We start from the raw sequence: 20489 nt of genomic DNA on the forward strand, positions 1-20489 counted from the left end.
CTGGAGTACTGTGTCCAGCTCTGGGGTCCCTAGTACAAGAAAGACATGAAACTGTTGGAGAAGGTCCAGAGGTGGTCCCCAAAACTGGTCAGAGGGATGGAGCACCCCTCCTATGAGAAATGGCTGAGAGCATTGAGATAGTTTATCCTGGAGAAGAAAAGGCTCTGGGGACACCTTACTGTGGCCTTTCAATGTTTTAAAGGGGGAGTATAAAAAAGAGGGGGAGAGATTTTCATAATTATATGAATCAATTTCTAACAGCAGAGTGCTGTGAAATCTATGCCGACTCCTCCTGCAACCTCTGTCTTTGTGGAGACATTAAGTCTCTATTCTTGGTCCTGCATTGATGGACAGCTGAATTTTTAAGTGAATGACTCACCACAATCATGCAGAAACATGGCCATAGGGTCTCATTCAGTTGTACCCTAATTTATCATAGCTTTCGCCTCATGTCTTTCTTTCATTGCATGGACAGCTGGTCTAGAAAGCAAGCTATTAATCAGTCTCTGCTGGTTGGAGGAGGACAGTAACAATTCCTATTCAAGTCATTTAGGTTGTCATTCACATTTCTCATTTCAGCATGCATTTATTCTGAAAACACTGGTCTTCCTTCTTTGTGCTTACAGGCACACAGTGCTCACTGTCAGACCCCACACAGTCCAGTTTATAATGCTCCAAAGACAGATTTACTAGCAAGGGCTTATGTCCTTACTGTGATTGCCTAGGCAGCAACAGTGGTAGAAAAATAGCAATGAAAAGAGGACAAGGAAAGAGGAAAGAATAAGCAGTTCAGAAAGACATTTCAGGAAGTTCAGGCTGAGATGGAAGTATGGACAAACCCAAAATAAAGAGAGGAAGATGTAATAATGTAAAATATGAGTGATATAAACAGATATTTTTAGCATGGATGATGATGAATTTTGTTTCCCAACTATTTAATTTCTAACAAATATGAAACAGATTTTCAGTGCTTCTCAGTACTTTTATGTCCTTTACACAAAATTAAATTTCAAATTATTCTTTTTCTACACACTTATATCATTGAATTACTCTGAATGATGTAAACTATTTTTATGGCTGGTTAGACATTCAAAGCAAAATTTTCTATATATGTCTATATTCTGCATGGCAGACACCTTGAAGAAATATTCCCTGTAGTCAGAATTTTTTATGTACATGAGGATCATGAAGCAATACATTCTTTTTCTTACATAGAAATAAGGACTACAATACAATGTGCCATTCTTCATATCAACAACTTTGTTAATATTTAGAACCAAACAGTCATTTTAAAAATAAAGCAAATAAAATCTAGAAATACAGCATTTAGGGTAGATATTATTTACCTGCTTATAAAATGCCTTGTGGTATGTATGCACTTATATATCCCAAACTACCTTGAAATACTGCTAAATGCCGATAAACTTTACTGAAATATCACAAGGTAAGGTTTTCACTGGCAACACTAAAATAAACCATCTGCATCTACAATTACTATGACACTGTCTCTCAAGAATTTTAGATTCTTTCATAACATATTTTGCTACTTTTTTTAGAGAACAGGCATATCACTGTCAGTGAATATGAAATATTTGAAGGTTTTTATGGTCATTAGTACCTTCAGGTTTATTACAACACCCTCAATAAAACATCATTGTACTAAATACAATGTAAAGTTACCTAATGCTTTAGGTTTTTGTTAAAGTGTTTGTATTCTTGTCTAATGAACACTCATGAAATTTAGGATATACTACAGCACTTTCATTTAAATGTTAACAGTCCTGAAGTCTTAAGATAAATGTTCCCTAACATATTCAATATTTCTAGCGCTTGTTTCTTACAGAATCTGCCATCTCATTATTAATCAAAGATGTAAATTGTCTATAGTGACATTACACTATAAAATCAAGGGGAACAGAAAGCTATATACTGTCAAGATTTAGTTCTGTTATGTTGTTAAATTATGCTATGATGTGTTACGTGATATCAAGTGAACACATACCCCCACAGACATTGCCATCTGCATTTTCACACTGTCGATCATCACATTCACAGTTTATGCCATGAACTCTGTTGTCTCCTGGAGGGAAACAAGTGCATTGGCCACATTCACATCTCCCTGTAAGAATAAATAATTGTTAAGAGTCATGATCTCAGTAAAGTAAAATAAAATAAATTGAATAAAACCCTAAATCTATGCTACATTCTATCCCCAAACACAAGCCACGGTCTATTAATTAAAGTATAGCAAATAAACACAATTAAAAACCAACCAACCAACAAACAAAAACATAGCAAGACAAAACTATTCCTCTTCCATGGCAACCAGATGGAAGGTATCACTGTTATAATCTTAGTGGAAACAGCAACAATAAGCAATCACTGGTATTGCATGTTTTTCATATCTGAACTTAGCATAACTGAGCTGGCCCATGCTTATCTGCATAATTAACCTCTATAATTGGTCTAAAATATTTAGCACATACCTCAGAAACACCAAGAAGAATGTGATCAGAATTATAGTCTATGTACAGAGCTACCTAAGATACTCTCTATTCATGTAGAAAAATAATTCCTCGAATACTCTGTCAATCTTTTTGAAAGCAAAAATCCCTATAATTTTTGTCTAGATCTGAGGAAATAAGCACGACCTCTTTCACAGTCTCCCCTTCGATCACACTATTTACAGGAGAGCTCCCCAGAGCTTAAAGGGACAACAGATTTATCCAAGCTCCCACAGATCTTCAACCCAAAACCGTAAGGGCAGGGAGTACTAAATGACCAGATGTGGAAAAAAATCAATATCCAGGACAGTCTTACATTCCACACATCTGAGACAAATTTAGTTCAGGTAATGGGCCCTAACTTCTAGAAGTTTGCCTTTGTATGTTTTTAAATTATTTTATGCAATGCTGGTGTGAGAACGTTCTAAATATGGCACCAACCATGGACCAAACTCCTACATTTGATGGGCTTGGGAAAGGATATTGTGTGTAAAAAATTACCACCAGAGACACAGAATAGGATGCAGAAAACCTGCTTTTATTGATTTAATTTAATCACAACATCAGTGAAACTCAACTTGGGCCTCATCACTGCTCTACTGACTGCAACCTCCAAATTTACAGTATTGCTAGAAAGCAAAGAATATCCTCCAAGTGCAGCCTTTCATTGTACAACCAGACAGTTCACAACACACCACACTAATTTTTTTCAGCATTTGCTGAAATATTTTATTGAACAGGACTGTTAGTGAAAACCTTAGTGGAGATTTTCTAACTGTAGGTGTCATGCCAATAAAACCTTTTAGGGTAAGGTACGGACAGATAATTATTAACATTCTTTTCCCAACTTTTAACTTTAATTTGTTATATTTTTTGGTGGGGTTTTGGGGATTGTTTTTTGTTCTTTTTTTTTTTTTTTTTTTTTTTTAAGAAAACAGTTAATTGGTGTCAGATTAGGGAGAGATCTTATTATTCATGGAAAAATATTTCTGAGCTCATTTTATAACTTCTATACTCTTCATCTTCCCAAGCCTCAACATTGCACTTCTGAGCTGACATTTTATGCACCAGGATTCAATCTAGAAGGACATAAAGTCCAAGAATTTTGGAAAAGACATGCTGATAAAGAGAATTAAGAAAAAATGCTTTTTAATACCTTTATTATATGCATAGTTTAAAAACTATGTTGCATTGGCAATTATATGAGGATGCTTGTTCCAGAAAGAAACTTCTTATAGGAAGTGCATCTCCCACCTCAAGGAACAGAGTTGTGCTTAGTAATCATGTCAAAATCTAAGATATGATTGTGTACAGAAGAAATTATGTTATTTGCCTGCATTCTCTGAGCTATAATTTTTTGCCAAGGACAGCCACATTAGAAATTGTAAAATAAAATCCTTAGTGCTTAAACATAATGAGAATTTTATTGAGTCTAATTTGTCCCTTTTTATGCATTCATCTTAGGCAACCTGATCACTTTTACAAAAATGCCGCATCACCCTGTCCCAAGGAAGAGTCAGTAACCTGTAGGCTGAGAGGTACCTGACGAACAGGACCCATCTGTTGTGGAGACTATAACATAAACAAAAGAAGAATCCTCAGCAGTGGTCTCCTGGCCAGCCATTGCTATAATAAGGATGCCTGAAGATGGGAAAATCCTTCAGAGGAATGAGCAAAGGAAGGTCCTGTAATGAGGATCCTGCATGTTCTGTAACTAAGCATTATCTTCTGTAATGCTTAATTTAGTAAGTCAGAATCCAGTGGCTGGTCCCTTGTGCTGCAATGGGAACAGGTTCCTCCCAGTCCCGGCTGCAAGTAATATTTATCCATTTTAGCTAATGTGTAACAGTTTCACCAGCAGAAAAATGGAGGGAAGCCCATCCATAGGCAAATCAGGCACATCTTTCTCACGTAAGAGATACATGATCAAAGGGAATTTAGGCCCTACTTTCCCAATCTGTGCCTCATATTTTATTTTGCATGGCTCCCACCTAAGTTCAGGGTACAGTTTAGATATCTGACTGCAGACCTCAGCAGAATTAAAAGTGTCTTGAAAACAGACAGAAACCTCAGTCAGCAAGTTCTCTGGAAAAAGGATTTCTTTGAGCTATTTCTTTACTTTTAAATATTCAAAGATACAATTACAGTAGCTTAGTACAATGCTGCTGAAATTGATACTCAAACTATTAGTTCCTTTACTTTTACAAATGTTACAAGATCAGCATGAGAAATTAATTTAGTGGTGTCACTAAATAACTGGAAATTTGTACTGGCTATAAAGATATTTTGCCTCCAAAAGTAGTGAGATTCTGAAGTAGTGAGATTTTGGTTAGATAATGTAAAGTGGGCTCACTCTAAGGAGATAATTTAACAAAGAATTAAAGTCCTATTTTTTTTCTGAACAGCTAACTATATAGGATGTGTCTGCTACTGAAATATCAGAAGCCACACCTTATTCTGTGACCTTCTCTGAGCTATTGAGATAAGATACTTACAAAACAAATTCAATCATTCGAAACTAATTTGAAGCTCATGTTATACTGAAAAGGGATCGGTGCTTTACTAAACATACTCTTGCTTTGTATAGAATAATAGGTTTACCATAGCAACCTGATTATACAGGGAAAGCTACTGCCATACATCCTCAATTCTCTTTAAATTCCAAGGCATACAGAAACAATTAAAAACGGGATGACTATAATATTCTGCACCTTCTCAACCATCTGTGCAAGAGCTACACTCTATGAGCAATTAGTTGACCTCAGACATTTTATAGCAAGGGGCTTCTACTCTTCCTCGCTAAACAGGGAGAGTAAATGTCATAAACTGATGCCTTCAGATGAAGGAAGCATTATGATGGAAGTTGTATGAGCTATTAGCATTGAAAAGCTTAAGCTACTTATTGCAATGCAAGATGCTAAGAATAGAATAATTATACAAGACATTTATTTGCCTACAGTCTTAGTATTTCCTCACACTTCTTCCTCTCATTGATGTCAATAGGAGTATTAACTTATCACTAATAATTGTTAGTACTTGAAGAGTGACAAAAGATCAGATTAGGTTGGGGTTTTTTGTTTTTAAAGGGAATTAAAGTGCCACATCTCATCAAAACACAAGTTCATTAGATAACTGAGTCTAGAATTCTAAAAAATGCCTTAAGCATTTAGCTTTTGATTTTATTCCCCATTTACTATAGTATTTTTTCATTCCTCACGTCCAACATTTATAAAAACATAAATAAACAGTGTCTAGATTTACATTAAACCTGCTCCCATGAAAATTGCTGTGACCATTAGCTGCTTGCATTCAAACCTATTTCCAGATGCCTATATGGATTAACTGAAAGTCTCCTTTGTACAGGTAATTTTAAAACACTGTGCTAAAAGCATTTCTACCCTGTTATTGCCAGCAAAAATACGAGGAAGAGACAGCAATAGCTTTCAATGTAAAAATAAACACTGAATATACTTCATTGTATTTCCCTGTCTGTAACTCTACAACATAAAGGATTTTTCTGTGCAGGATGATAAAGCCATTTTTTATTTTTTTTTTTTTTTTAATGTGTAAGAAATACAGTGCCAAACTGCACTGAGACTGTGGTAAAAGCAAGACGAGTTTCATATCAGAAAAATGGTGTTTTGGGCTTCTGATAAATAGGAGGGAATCTGCCTTTAGTAAGGATTTTTCTGCCCCATGGCTGTCCCAGGCTTAACATCTGAAAGCATTACCTATCAGAAATTGCAATTTCTTTTTTATGAAGTAATCTCAGGCAACTTGAGCACATTCAGTAAAGCTGCTGTGTTTTTCTGCCAGCAGAACTCATTTTATGCTGTATGTGAACATGATCTAAAATAATGTTCAGAAATGGAAAAGCAGAGAAGGGGGATGGTAAGATTTGTACAGAAGATCACAAAGTTTCAGTGGACATAAAGGGTGTGGGGAAGCAGATGTGGCTGAAGGAAGTAATAGCAGGCAGCAGATTCAAGTAGGGCAAAAGAAAACTCACTGACTGAGTGGTGGAGGGAAAAAAAAGACCAGTAAAGGGAACAAACAGTACCACAAAGCTGTCAAACAAAATGCAACACTTGCCAAAAGTAGGGTGGGCAATATCACCGTGCCTTGGTCAGTCTGAGGTGTTCAGACCAGTACACTCCAGCCGAGCTTGATCAATGTTGAAAAACTCAAGCAGGAAACAACTACAGATTTCTCAGTGGACATGCACTGTGTGTTCTGTATGTCCTATTACAAAAATCACCTGGAATTAATTCCCATCTAAAATGGCTTTAAAAAAAATTGGTATAAAAATATTGTACTGACTAGACAAAAAGAATTCCACTTTATACATGAAGGGATCCTTGGGTTTTAAAATGCTGGCAATTCTTGGATCTGGTTGGTTGGGTGGTCTATGAGGAGTCAGAAAAAGGCAACCTTTGAAAGCATCTTAAGTATGTACAAAAGTATCCTTAGAACCCCTTTGAGTGCATGAATATCTGACTGATCTCATCCAAATGATGAAAATCTTGGGATTAGTTTCTTACAAGGACTTTAGGCAAGCAAGAGATGAACCTGTACCTGCAGTTATGCTGGGAAAAGTATTTCCTCTTCTAAAAAATGAACTTATCAGTACAAGATACAAAAACCACAAAGGATTTCTTTTCTTGGTCTGCACAGGATTTCTCTACTAGGATGTTAGGGGCTTAGGGTGGAGGACTTGTTTTTGTGGAGATAATTTGAAAATTGGGTGAAAATTGGGTTTTCCACAAAATGTTAAAGCAACAAACACTTTTTGTTTCCTGCAATACATTATGGAAAAAAAAATTGTGCTTTTATCTCCTCCTACATAAGAAAAAACATTCTGCAATTATTACAAGAACAACTACTTGTTTGGATCTGGATTGGAATCTTTCTCCTTCTAAATCAGTGTACAAAAAGTAAACATGCCTTGAGTCTACTCATAAAAAGAGATTATTTGCAGCATGACTGACCCAAGACCTCAACTAAAGATATAACAGCTCCAGAGAAGAGCTTAGCTGAATCATACCAACATAAAATGAAATGAAAATTGCTTTAATAAATCTAAAGTAATTTCCAAACTTCAGATTTTTGTACTCCTTTTTTTTCAAGAATTTTGTACACTAAAGTAAAATTTTAGCAGCAAATTCTGATTTTTATTTAAATAACATGAACAATAGCTGAAGTATATAATTGGGTTAAATATCTGTATTTTTCTTAGTCCTACTGGTTACCTCTCAGCTGCAGTAACTGCATCAGCTACTACACTCAGCACTATCAACAGGTCTGAAATAAATGTAATCAACTATATATAATCATATAATTATATTGTACATTTCAAAGACTTGTAGCTATAGCTGGTAACTTCTTATTCCAGGCTGCTTTATCTCCAGGGTACTTTCACTAAATGATTTTGTTGTTTCACATTTTTATTTAATCTCCATATCATGCTTGGAAAACCTACTCCAAATCTGTTTTAAGTTCTCAGTGACACGGGGCCATCCAGTGTTACATGGAACTTCAGAGTCCCATGTGAAAAGGCCAGGGGCAGATCGAAAGGCTTCACAGGCATGTGCAATGCAGCCATGTCATGGTGGCTCTGCAGACTTTACCCTTTCCCTTTAAGAGAGGGTACTTTAACTCCCATGTCTGCTTATCACCCACACTCAGTGTCTGGCAAAGGCTCTTGGTATAAATATCTGGCCTAAGAAAAACAGCAGAAATTTACAAATTAAGAAAGTCTTTTGTTAAAGACTGCCTGAGACTTTCCACTACTGTGTGTTTTACCAAGTTGTTCACTCGTACAAGGTACCAAGCTTTCCCTCAAATAACAGGCAAAATGGGCATATCTTAGAAAGAAAAGGTTTTAGTCTTTTATAAATTGAATTGCTTTATGATGTGAAAGAGCACTAAAAAAGGTCTGACAATTTAGTTTGTCCTTAAGGGTAAAAAACCTCAAACCCAAAGAACCCAAATAACCCTAAGATAAAAAATCTCAAGAAATAAAAGTATGCTATCCCAAACAACACAACTTTCACAACAGTGAACTGAAGCAAGCAACTGAATATCCAGTATTGTAAAAGCAATTGTTACGCAAGAGCAACTTCAAATGGCTGAGATTTGTCCCCCAGCTTCAGAACACACACGATGTATGACTGGAAGCCTGATTGCACAGTTGGCATATGGCACCTGAAGTAAATGCTTTTTCTTTGTGACAGCTTAATAGTGAAATACTTCTTTAGATAATTTCACTCAACAGCACCATTTTACAGATTTGGCATCAGATAGTCTTTTAGAGCTCCTGCCAATCAGCAATACTGATTTGTATCTCCTTTTCCATGCAGTCTTTCTTTTTTGTTTCTTTTCTTTTTTTTCATTTTTTCCCCTCCCTCTCTTTAAAAATTTTGGTAAGAAGTACTGCTGCACTGCTAGTTTCCTTTTCAGATTGTTAACTTGACATCTGCTATCATCATCAAGCTGACATGTCTCCTCCATCTGCCTGTTCTCAGTAGCCCTGCTTCAAGGATACACTCAAAAGCTCCAGTTGCATTTCTTCATAGCCAGCAGGGAATTTCTAGAGGAGTTCCAGGAGAGGAGTTATCCAGAACACCCCTGCGCACTTTGCAGGAGCAGGATTTTAGCCGGATGCATCACTTTTCCTGGTGACATCTTCCTCAGGCTCTCCCACTGGGAGGGCATCCTTGGCAGTTCACTCACTATATTAAGGGGACAAGTAGGACTAGGAAGGCAATTGCTTCTGTATTTGAAAGAAAGGTGATAGTCAAAGTCACCACATAGAGGAGAGATGTGTGAAGAGGACAAGAAAGAAGGTGGCAAAACACTTTCTAAAGAAATGTGTTGTTAAGGCAGAGAACAGTGGAAATTGAAGGGGAGGAAAAGCAATACTTTGGGGGAAAAAGAGAAAAATATACAGCACAGCAAATGCCACTCTGAAGATGCACAAACCCTAGAATTCAGAAAGCCATCATCTGATTTTTAACTTCCCTTCCTCTCCTCATCTCTTTTTTATTCTTCCTCCCCAAAATGCTTTCAAAAACTCAAACTATGAAGAAAAAATACTGCAAAGAGATGCCATTGAATCAAGAAAAGAATACAAAGCATTCTACTAAAACTAACATTTTCTCCACAGAATATTAAAAATGAAGTTATGTTTGATTTAAAAGATCTGACCTGAGAATGCTTTCTCTTCATATTGACAGCTATCAGGAAAAGCAAGTCTCATTTCCTTTTCAGCCTGTTCAGCTGCCTGATGCTTAGCATAAGCTGCTACAAAATATTTTCTAGCAAAAGCCAAATATAATAAAGAGGCACAATCCCATAGTGAAAGATACATGAAACACAGGGCCATTGTTCAAGAAGCCGTGATGGCTTTTGAGCCATTTAGAGCTTTATACATTTGACTGCCTTATCACCCGGGGGATTGACTGTGTTCCCCTTTTTTTACATGATCTGCCATGTAATGAGTCATAGCACTAATTCCACTGAGATATTTAATTTGCAGATTAATTTACTAGAAAATGTCAACTGCTTTGTGGAGATTTAATCACCAAAATGTTAACCTTGTTCACTTCCTGCTGAAGCCTGTTGTTTATTAGGTACTAAAATTCAAGATATTTTAGGGTTGTAATAGAAGCCTATCTATCAAAACATTTAAACTCCTAAGTGGTCTGCTCTTTGAAGCTTTAGCTAAGATTAAAGTGCTTAATAATGGTAAAACAACAATATGAAAAGATTCAACTGCATAGCAACCATCAATACTATTTGCAGATAACAGACTACTAAGTTCAGAAACCATGGCAACAAATGACATCACACTGGATCTACCTTATTGATTAGCTTTCACCTCAAGACTTTTTCCAGAAATGAAAGACATTTCCTAGCAACTGCATCATCTACTGAGTTGTTCCAAGCTAAAATGCTCTTACCCTCACTCTTAAGCAAATTTTTCCTTTTTTGCTGCCAACTGGCCAGATTGTGCACTAGCCTCTTGTTACAAGGCTCTCTATTTAATCTGTTGCATAGACACTGACTTATGGCTCTTAAAATCTTTGCCCCAAATTTAATGGCATATGTGAAACAATGCTTCTCCCCAGCACCCAAAAAGGCTGGTTCTGTGGAAAAGCATCTAATATGGAACAAAGAAATAACAGCTTTTGAAGGAGTTTGAATGAAGGAGTAACAGCTTTTTAGAAGCAAAGTTCAGAAAACAACACAATCCTTCATTTCCCCGCTCTATGATTTAAAGTATAAGTAGTACATTCTTCACTGCAAGTAACCTGGAGTTTACAGATTTCAAGAAGAGTGCATAGCAGTGACAAACCAGTGACCCAAAGGTTCTCAAAGGACCAGCCAGAAACATTATGTATCAGTCTACAGGTGTGTACTTGTTTCAAGTCCTTGAAAGTAACTCCCTCTTAGCTCATCTGTCTTGATAGAGCTTCACGAGCAGGCAAGGACACTGGTAAGACTGAGTTGGAGAGAACAGGTATATTTAGGAGCCACATGTATTTATACTCAGCCTCCTGTTTGGATGACCTGAATAAAATTCAGCAATCAGAGACAGCAGTTTTCAAGCTAGTTGAAACACATGCAACAAGTAATTAAAGCCTACCAGTGACGGCTCCCCTATTTCCACCACAAAAAAAACATTGATATGAGATCAGTTTCCAAACCTTCCCGACAAACACAACAGTGCTCTGAAACACTAAAATTAAGGCAATTTTCTTCCACTTAGTTAACTCAGACTCCTATGAAGAGCCCAATACTGAAGCAATTACCTATACCTTAATATTCTTGCTAATCCTGAGAGCAAAAGATCAGATTTATAGTGTGAATTAGCCCCAAAATTTCTAGAAGAATCACTGCTAAAGAAGATGTGCTCTTGCCAAGATTTCTGCCTTGGCTGGAACTGACCTTTATTTTGCTGGTCAGCCACAATCAAAAGATTAACCTGTGTATTTAAGTTGTAGATGCAAAATGCAGCTGTCACATTGTGCAGCCAGCCTCGCTCTTCTCTACCACCTGTTATCAGTCCTGACCCACTCTGCCACCAGCTACTTTGTGTCTGTTCTCAGTGGGGTGGCCCACTGAAAACAGTGATGTCTGGAAGAGCCTCAGCCCTTGGCCAGTGTCACGCACTGGACAGAAGGAAACACCATCAATGGGAAAAAGAGGTGCTTGAAACTGAATGGAAATATTTTTCCCATTAGTACAGAGGCTGTTAGACTACAACACAAGATGAACTTCTGGGAGTGGCAGGGAAGTTTTATATAACTTGCAGTTCCTCCCATAATTTCTCTCAAGAGGGAAGAGAGAGAAAGAAGAGTCCCCAGTGTTCCCCAGAAAACATTAAAAGCCTTCCAGCAGCTGGAGAATTCAAAACACATGACCAGTCATTAGTCCCTTGAAAACTTTGGTCATTAAGATTTTGAGGAAAATTTCAGTCATATGCATGATACTAAATTTTGTATCTCTTTTGGTTTATGACTAATCATTTCTGTCTTTAAAAGTCACTGTTTAAAAAGTGATACTGTTATCAACTTTGATACATGGAAAAATTAAAGATGAAAGTAAGATTAACAAAATGTTGATTTTTTTATAGCATTGGAAACATTCTGAAGTCAAATGAAGCAAAAATAGAAAAACTAAGGTCTATTATATAAATCAGAGAGTAAGAGGATCTTTTACAACTGATTAAAAATGTTAAGACTGTAAAGCCTGATAAGTACTGTAGGGAATTCTCTGCTAAATTGGAAACATCTATCCTCTTCTGTTTTGGAAATAAGTATAGATATTACACAAAGTACTGCTTTGTCAACCTCCTCAGTCATCGTGTAAGAACACAAAGACAATGCAAATAGTTCTTTCTACAGACCAGTTGCTCTATTAAATATTTAAAACTTCATCAGAAATGAGATTGCTGGCTAGAAAAAAAAATGCAATCCTTTCAAGGAAAAAGCAATATTCACTATAAAAGCCTAGCAAAAAAAAAATCTGCCAAGCCAAAGAACAACTGAGCAGAGAAATCTGGGCCTATCCAGTGAACCCTGAAGGTTTGTATCTTTCTGCATAGAGAAAGAATGCATCAAAGCTACATGCTGTAGTAATTTGTGTACCTTTTCTCCCCCAAAGTACTTTTTCTAAGCACGTCCAGTAACTTGTAAATTAAATCTGCCTATTTCCCACTAATGAATGAAGAACATAGTGTTCCCAGAGATAGTAGCCACTATTACAGAAATCTGAAGGTAGATGCAACTCCCTAATCCCTCCAGCTATTTAGGAACAGTTCTTTGCAACTTTAGAGCAAGGTTGTTCCAGTGGAGGGGAATGAAAAAATTCAACCCTTCACATAAACCATGTTTGCGGAATAAACCCTATAAAACTTTATTTCAGTACATTTTTAGCCTTAACTAAAGCTCACTGGTAAAACAGTGAAAGTCAACAATGCAGAAGCACAATGGAGATGTCAGTTTAAAGGTGGGAAAGGTTCCTGGAAGCTATTTCTTTCTTTTTTAGTGTTTTTACACCTAAAGGTAGGAGCAGGAAATAATATCTGAATGGTTTCAGAGGCAGCAGAAGATGGGATATGACGAGAAGAGAAGACCATTTAAACAACCACTTAGATGATGCTAAACATGCTCTGGAATATGTACGTGTAAGAAATGTGATCTAAGTTCCACCAAAGAAAGTATTCCCAGACTAATGGCAGAGATACGGATGAAGGCTTAATTTGTATGGGCAATGAAATCATATGACAGTAGAGTTAAGGCCAGATATACCAAAAACTTGTAAATCTGGCAAAAAAAAAGATTTTGACAGCGCATACCTAGATGAGATGAATGGAAAACTTTTGGCCATGAAGTCAGGACACAAAAGCAAAACCATTTACACAGAAGAATAAAGCTCAAAGGATAAGTTTGGAGTTCTCCAAACACCCTGAGAAATTACGATGCAAAATGGAAGGAAAGAAGAGCAAAGATGCCTGCAAATCACTGAATCACAGAATCACTTAGGTTAGGAAAGACCCTTTAGAACACCAAGTCCAACCATTAGCTCATCACTGCCAACTCCACCACTAAAACATGTCTCTACGTGCAACAGCTCTGTCTTTTAAATACCTTCAGAGATGGACCCTCAGCCACTTCCCTTGATAGCCTGTTCCAGTGCCTGACCACCCTTACAGTGAAGAAACTTTTCCTAATATCCTGTCTAAAACTTTCCCTGGTGCAACTTGAGGCCAGTTCCTCTCGTTCTACTGCTTGTTACTTTGGAGAAGAGACCAATTCGCTACAACCTCCTTTTGGGTAGTTGTAGAGAGCGATGAGGTCTGCTCTCATCCCTGAGGAACAGACAAGGGCGGCAGGTAAGCAGCAGAGCTCACAGAAGAATAAGTGGGTAATGGTGAGAGAACAGAAAGCAAAATGATCAGCCAAAAGAAAGAACAAAGTAAGAAGGAGAACCTGTGATTGACACTTTGAAAAAGAGGCGAATTAATCTCAAAAATACAAAGGTGTGCCAAAGGGATGAAGATGAGCAATTCTGAGGAACATGTTTCAGCAAATGGAAACCCAGATGTTTTCAGGAAAATTTTTCCAATTTGAAAAAAAGTGTCATTAAAAGAGAATTAAACACAATAGCTAGGTCAACCAGTGATGTGAAGAGAGAAAAAAATGCTTTCTTATCGTGTAAAAGAAAAAAAACTTCCATCCAAGTCAAATTTACTTTATCTATAGAAAGAGCCAATATATTTTCCATAACACATAATCAGACTCAATTTCTCTAGCAAGACCACTCAGATTAATCAAAACATTCACCTCAGTGAAGTATGAAGCAACGTATCATTTGAGAGACCACTGAGCCAACAGAAAAAACCTCTATTTCCTGCACCATCATGGTTCAAAACTTTACCAGCTTTACCAGTTCTTGTCTGAGAACAATTTTGCTGTCACTGCTATGGCCACCTTACCCCTTACACACTTGCATCTAACCACCCTCAGGATCATGGTGTGCGGTTGCACCTTCTGAGTTTCACCTTGGATCTGAATTCAGGCAATCATTAGCAATCCACCTAATTGTCTACAAGAAAGAAGCAGGATTACAGCACCTGAGAAGCAGAGCCCTAGCAACCAGTGTATTAAAAGTAGTCAGCATACGAAGTGGTATTATGAAAAAAAAAACACATCCCCCCATGCCTTGCAAGAAGGGGAAGGTGGCTGTCCCTGGAGACAAACTCAGCTGTTAAGCTTAGACTTTGATTCACAACAACCACTGGAGATGAGCCAGGAAGCTTTGCAGCATGTGTAAAGTAGCATTTGTTGTTCATGGCTTTCACTATGAGGGATTGAAGTGATATGAAAGAACAGACAGGAGGCAAATCCTAGTGGTGAAAAACATTCTTCCAGCACTAGGATGCCATCTCTGACTTCAGCATGCCATGAATTAGTGTTAAGCCATGTTTGCTCATATGGATTTTGACAGACTATCAAAAATTTATCCCAGACCTTTTCCAGGAAATGTCAGAGTTCTGTTTAGCAAATATAAAAAAAAACCAAAAAAACAAACCCCAAACCAAACCAACCAACTAAAACAAACAAAAGAAACCCCAAAACCCAAACAAACCAAAAAACCACCCAAAATTACTGCTAACCAGATAGAACACATTGAGTTTGACAATCTCTGTCATACCTGATTTCAGTTTCAGCCTGAAATCAGGCCTAGATGGAGTATTCCATACATGCTATAAACATTTTATTATATAAACAAAATGGACCTGGTATTACCAGTTTAAATTTGTGAAAATTACTTTAAATACAGCAAGAATGTGGCGTCTACTTCGTCTACTTTTACTGCTGTTCTAGAGAAAAGTACTCAAAATAACTCAGACATATAAAAGAAACAAATCTCTTGCCTAAGCTAATAGTTTTTTGGGGTTTTTTTTACTTGTTTGTTTCTAACAGCAAGCAGTAATGATCTAAAGAGCATTTGTTTCTTCAAAGAAGATGGTTTGGCTCCTCTTTGCTAATATAGTTGTAAGAAAATTGTATTTAAGTGTCCCCTCAGTAGCTCCATGCAACTGAAAAACTGGTGTGTTATTAAATTCCTGTGCAGCAAGATGTACAGCAACTACTTGGATTTTAACCCTTCTCCCCAGGAATTTGAGTTATGGCAGAGCACTGACAGTAGCAAATAAGTGTCTGCCACAGAAGAATTACTAATTTTGTTGCTATTTTCATTTCCCTCTTCCTGGAGTGGAAAGGCTAGTGAGGCTTGTTGCTGAGGGCGTGGGAAGAAATAAGGAAAATAATCAGTAGAACTCATTATTTTTCTGTGAGAAATAGTGGGAGGCATAAGTTACAGGGGGCGGAAATTGTAGATCAGACAAGGGCAGAAACTGATACTCAGTTGTGAGAGGAAAAAGAGCAGTGGAGACATCAGCTGAAAACAAGCAGCAACCACATGTACTATAACATCAGTAGCATGCAAAACACACCAAAACTTTCAGTGCACACACAAACACAGAAATGAAGCATTTATTTTAAAAACTCAGTGACTCTCTGCTTCCTTCTCAAGAGCAGCAGCCCTGCCTTCTCCCCAGCAGTGAGGCTGCACGCATTTCAGCATCACTTCCAGAGACATCAGGACTCTCCACTTCACACAGTAATAGTCTGGCTTTCAGTATCTTTGATGGTAAAAGGGGTCAACAGGCAAAGCATCAGTAGGCAACTGCCAGAGCAGGCTGTGTTGCAGCAGACCTGGACACTCTGGGAGTGTCGCTTTCAGGATCCAGAGCCCGAGCACAGGAAGATCACAATGACAGAATTTAATATCTTCCTTGAAGCCTTCATTATCAGCACTGCTACTTAAATGAATGACTCATTCATCCATCCTGCCTCAAAGATCACAACAGGAAACATTACACCCATCTCTATCTGTTTCTCCGCTACTTTATTTATAGCTGGAATTAATGAAAAAGAAATGTATTTTCCAAAGAAGTTTCATGGAACAATGGAAAACTATCCACAATCTGAATAGTTTATACAGTGTAAGTAATACACATGAAACTATGCATACAACCCAGCCTCACTTTAGTATCTAATTGAAAGGTAACCCAGGCTTACCCAAAAAAAGCCACCACTGCTGAGCAGAGGTTCAGTGTTCAGAAGAGCAACAAAATCAGAATACAAAACCAAACAAGCCCCACCTCAAATGTCAAGAGACAAGACAAACACCATATTTTGATATGACGGGGGTAATGGTTTTAAACTAAAAGAGTATAGAATTACATTAGATATAAGGAAAACATTTTTTTATTATGAGGGTGGTGAAACACTGGAACAGGTTGAATGTGTCCCTGCTCACTGCAAAGGGCTTGGACTAAATGACCTTTAGAGGTCCCTTCCAACCTGCAAATTTAACCATTTTCATAAGCATTTTCCCCCTGAAATAACTTGATCTGAAAATTAGTAGTACAGATGGACACAGGTATCTTCTTTATGTAAACCCCATACAAGACCACATGCATGTGTTTCTTAAAGGCAAAATTCAAAAAATGCTGAGCTTTCACAGCATGCTGTATCAAAATTACATGATCATGACTTATGACACTGAAGATCAATATAATTCCAGGGAAAATAACACCACCACCACCTAAAAAATTTAAATAAAATAACTTCCAAATGGAGAAAAATTTGGAATGGCAGATAAAGTAGTGTGTGCACACCAATCTACAACATCATGAAATCTGCTCACGAGTCAAATGGTGCAATTCCGTGTTTCATAGAATCGCAAAATGGGTTGGGTTGGAAGGGACCTTAAAGATCATCTAGTTCCAACCCCCCTGCCATGGGCAGGAGCACCTTCCACTATACCAGGTTGCTCAGAGCACTGTCCAATTTGGCCTTGAACACTTCCAGAGATGGAGCATCCACAACTTTTCTGGGCAACCTGTTTTGGTGCCTCACCACCCTCACAGTAAAGAAAGTCTTCCTTATATCTGATATAAATCTACTCTCAGTTTAAAGCCATTCCCCCTTGTGCTATCACTACCTCTTCTTGTAAAAAGTTTCACACAGAACAAGCCCTGGTTGCATTGACACAAAAGGGTAAGAAATTACATGTCAGCCTTCACCCGTTCCTTCTGCTTCTGCTAGGAAGTAGATAAAAGCTTTAATGATTGATCTGTACAATCTTTCCAAACAAAACTGGATCCAAAGCTAAGTTATCAGCATGAACACAGGTGCTTAAGCAGAGTTCAACAACTCAAGCATGCTGCTACACTAATGTGGTTTCATCTCTGGAGCTAGATCTTGCATGGCATGGCTAACACCAGGAAATAAACTCAGGATTTTCTGTAGAAGACCCCATGGACAAACTCTGAGCAATGCTAAAGAGTTTTGAGCTCATTCATAGTCTGTGTTCCTAATGAAATTATGTATTTGTCTGAAGAATCACATTAATTCCTAGACAGCTGTACATACCATACAAAGACCTTGACTAGATGCAGTCCATGGTAACTAGGGAGATGTGTCTGGAACTCAAGCTGTGTGGAAGCTCATATATTTGTTTCCTGCATATAGATACTTAATGAAAATAAACTCAAATTTAAGAATGCCTGTGGCTCCAAATATCTCAGTAAAGTAGAGCCCCACTAGGCAGCACAAAGGCTAAAGTGAACCATAAACTGGACAACAGGACATGTATGCTTCCAAAACCTGAAAAACAGAAGGAGCAGCTCTCCTAAGTGAGCTCCCTTCAGCTCCACTTCAGCTCCACTTCAGCTCCCCTCTTGCTGTGAATGTTAAGTCATGGCAAGAGCCTGCTGCAAGGGAACAAGTTCCTGAGTAGTCAAGTGATGAGTGACCTTCCAGTTTTCTGTACTTGTTATACAAGTAAAAAAGAAAACACAGCATAAGATAAATTAACAGTAATATCTGCATAAATATGTAAACCAGATACACATACTGAGGAGTGTTTTATCTTTTCCTTTGCATTGACATACATAACAACACTCAGAATTCAGCCTATTAAAATGAATTCACACCATCTCAACTTAGAAAACAGATGGACAAAGTATTCTACTCCTACGGGACTGCAATACATTATCTCTAATTGAAATTAATTCATTTGTATTAATGGAAAAATGAAACTGTTACCATTAAGCCATGCCACAAAATTCAACAGATTAATGTGTCCTTGTGGGAAAGTCTTTTCAGCTAATCTAAGTCACAGTGCCATCAACAGGGATCACAAAATAGTTGAGGTGAAAAGGCACCCCTGGAGACCATCCAGTCCAACCCCTCTCCTCAGCACAGGGTGACCTACAGCTGGCTGCCCAGGACGGTGTCCAGTTTGTTTTGAATGACTCCAAAGGTGGAGATGACATAAAATCTCAAGGCAACTTTTTCCAGTGTGTGGTCACCCTCATACTAAAACATTTTTCTTTAATTTTAAACTTTTTCCTCTGCTGAACTATCATTGCACTGAGATGATCATGGCTTTCCATTACACAGAAAATCACAGAATTTCAAGATGAATTATTATGATATTTCTCCTATAGGTAGTAAAGAAAAAAATGTTTATTGATTAATTAGTGATCATTAAGGGAGTTTTGGGAAAAACAAATACAGACTTCCCAAAAGCTTGTGGTGGAACTGCACAATACACATTTGCACTCAACATTTTCTGATTCATCAAAAAAATATGAAACAATCTGGGAAATGCAATAGTTTATAGAAATCAATATGCCCACCCTGCACTTCTTTGAAAATGAAGATATATAGTTGTTTTGCAAAGTCTTTATACTATTTGTTCATAACAGGTTATGCTTTTTCCGAACACATAAATTAGGAACAGAATCAATACAGCAACATATTTTACTTACTTCTAAGTAACATAGAAATTAATTCTTAAGAGTGTTGCTTTTGCTGCCTACTTTTAAAACAGTTACACCTGCACATCAAGTAATTTACATTTTTGCCCCACTGGGTGCAGGATCCTCAGAAAAAAGCTCAGAGTTAGAAATGGCACCCATCTAGAAAGAAATACCCTTATACTATCAAAATTGGGCTCCACATTTATTGTAAATATATATCCTAGGGAAGGTGAAAGTTTGTAAGATATCCCATCAGAAATAAGCCAAGAATGAAACTATGACAGCATTAATCTTCCTGAATGTTCTATAAAGAAATTTCAACTTATCTTTCAGTTTTCTCTGATCAAAGAATCAAATACCTTGCATAAAAGGATATTCAGTGTTCTCAGTTTAAGTCAGTTGATAGTACTGACTGTAATTAACACCTAATGGTTTGTCTTATGTTCTAGCACAAGATCTACTGTAGGATCTCAAGACAAGTTCAAAGAATCAAAATCATCCAGGTTGGAAGATTATCTGTCCAACCTTCCACCAACCAATTATTCAAGATTATCTGTCCAACCATCAACTTAGCGCAACCATAATCATCCCTAAACCATATCTCCAAGTGCCACATTCAGACAACTCTTGAGCACTCTCAGAGAAAGTGACTCCACCACCTCCCTCATCAACTTTTTCCAATGAACGACTTCTCAGTGAAAATTTGTTTCTATTATCTAATCTGAACTTTCCCTGTTACAATTTAAGACAATTTCCTTTTGTCCTTTCACTTGAGAGATGGCAGAAGAGACTGACTCCCACCTCACTACAACCTCCTCTTAGGTAGCTGTAGAGACCAATGAGGTCCTCTCTGAGCCCCAGTGTTTACCTTCTCGGAACCCCTTCGTTTCCCTCAGCTGCTCCCCACACCACATGTTTTCTAGACCCATCCCAAGGTCCACTGGCCTTCTGTGGACACACTCCAGCACCTCACTGCCCTTTGTGAAGTGAGAGGCCCAGAACTAGACACATTACTCATGGTGTGATCTCACCTATTGCCAAGTACACACCTATTGCCAATCACTGCCCTGCTCCTGCTG

At 37.6% G+C, this 20489-nt stretch overlaps 1 protein-coding gene across 1 annotated transcript in view; it reads right to left on the reverse strand.

Moving 5' to 3' along the window:
* Window positions 1–20489, reverse strand: part of ITGBL1 (integrin subunit beta like 1) — a 127915-nt gene that overhangs the window by 14673 nt on the left and 92753 nt on the right. Inside the window, exon 8 of the mRNA XM_069007705.1 lies at window positions 2003–2119. Coding sequence (XP_068863806.1) covers window positions 2003–2119 — 117 coding nt within the window. The remainder of the gene's footprint in view (window positions 1–2002; window positions 2120–20489) is intronic.

The sequence above is a fragment of the Aphelocoma coerulescens genome, chromosome 1 (genome assembly GCF_041296385.1).
Source record: "Aphelocoma coerulescens isolate FSJ_1873_10779 chromosome 1, UR_Acoe_1.0, whole genome shotgun sequence".
Lineage (NCBI taxonomy): Eukaryota > Metazoa > Chordata > Aves > Passeriformes > Corvidae > Aphelocoma > Aphelocoma coerulescens.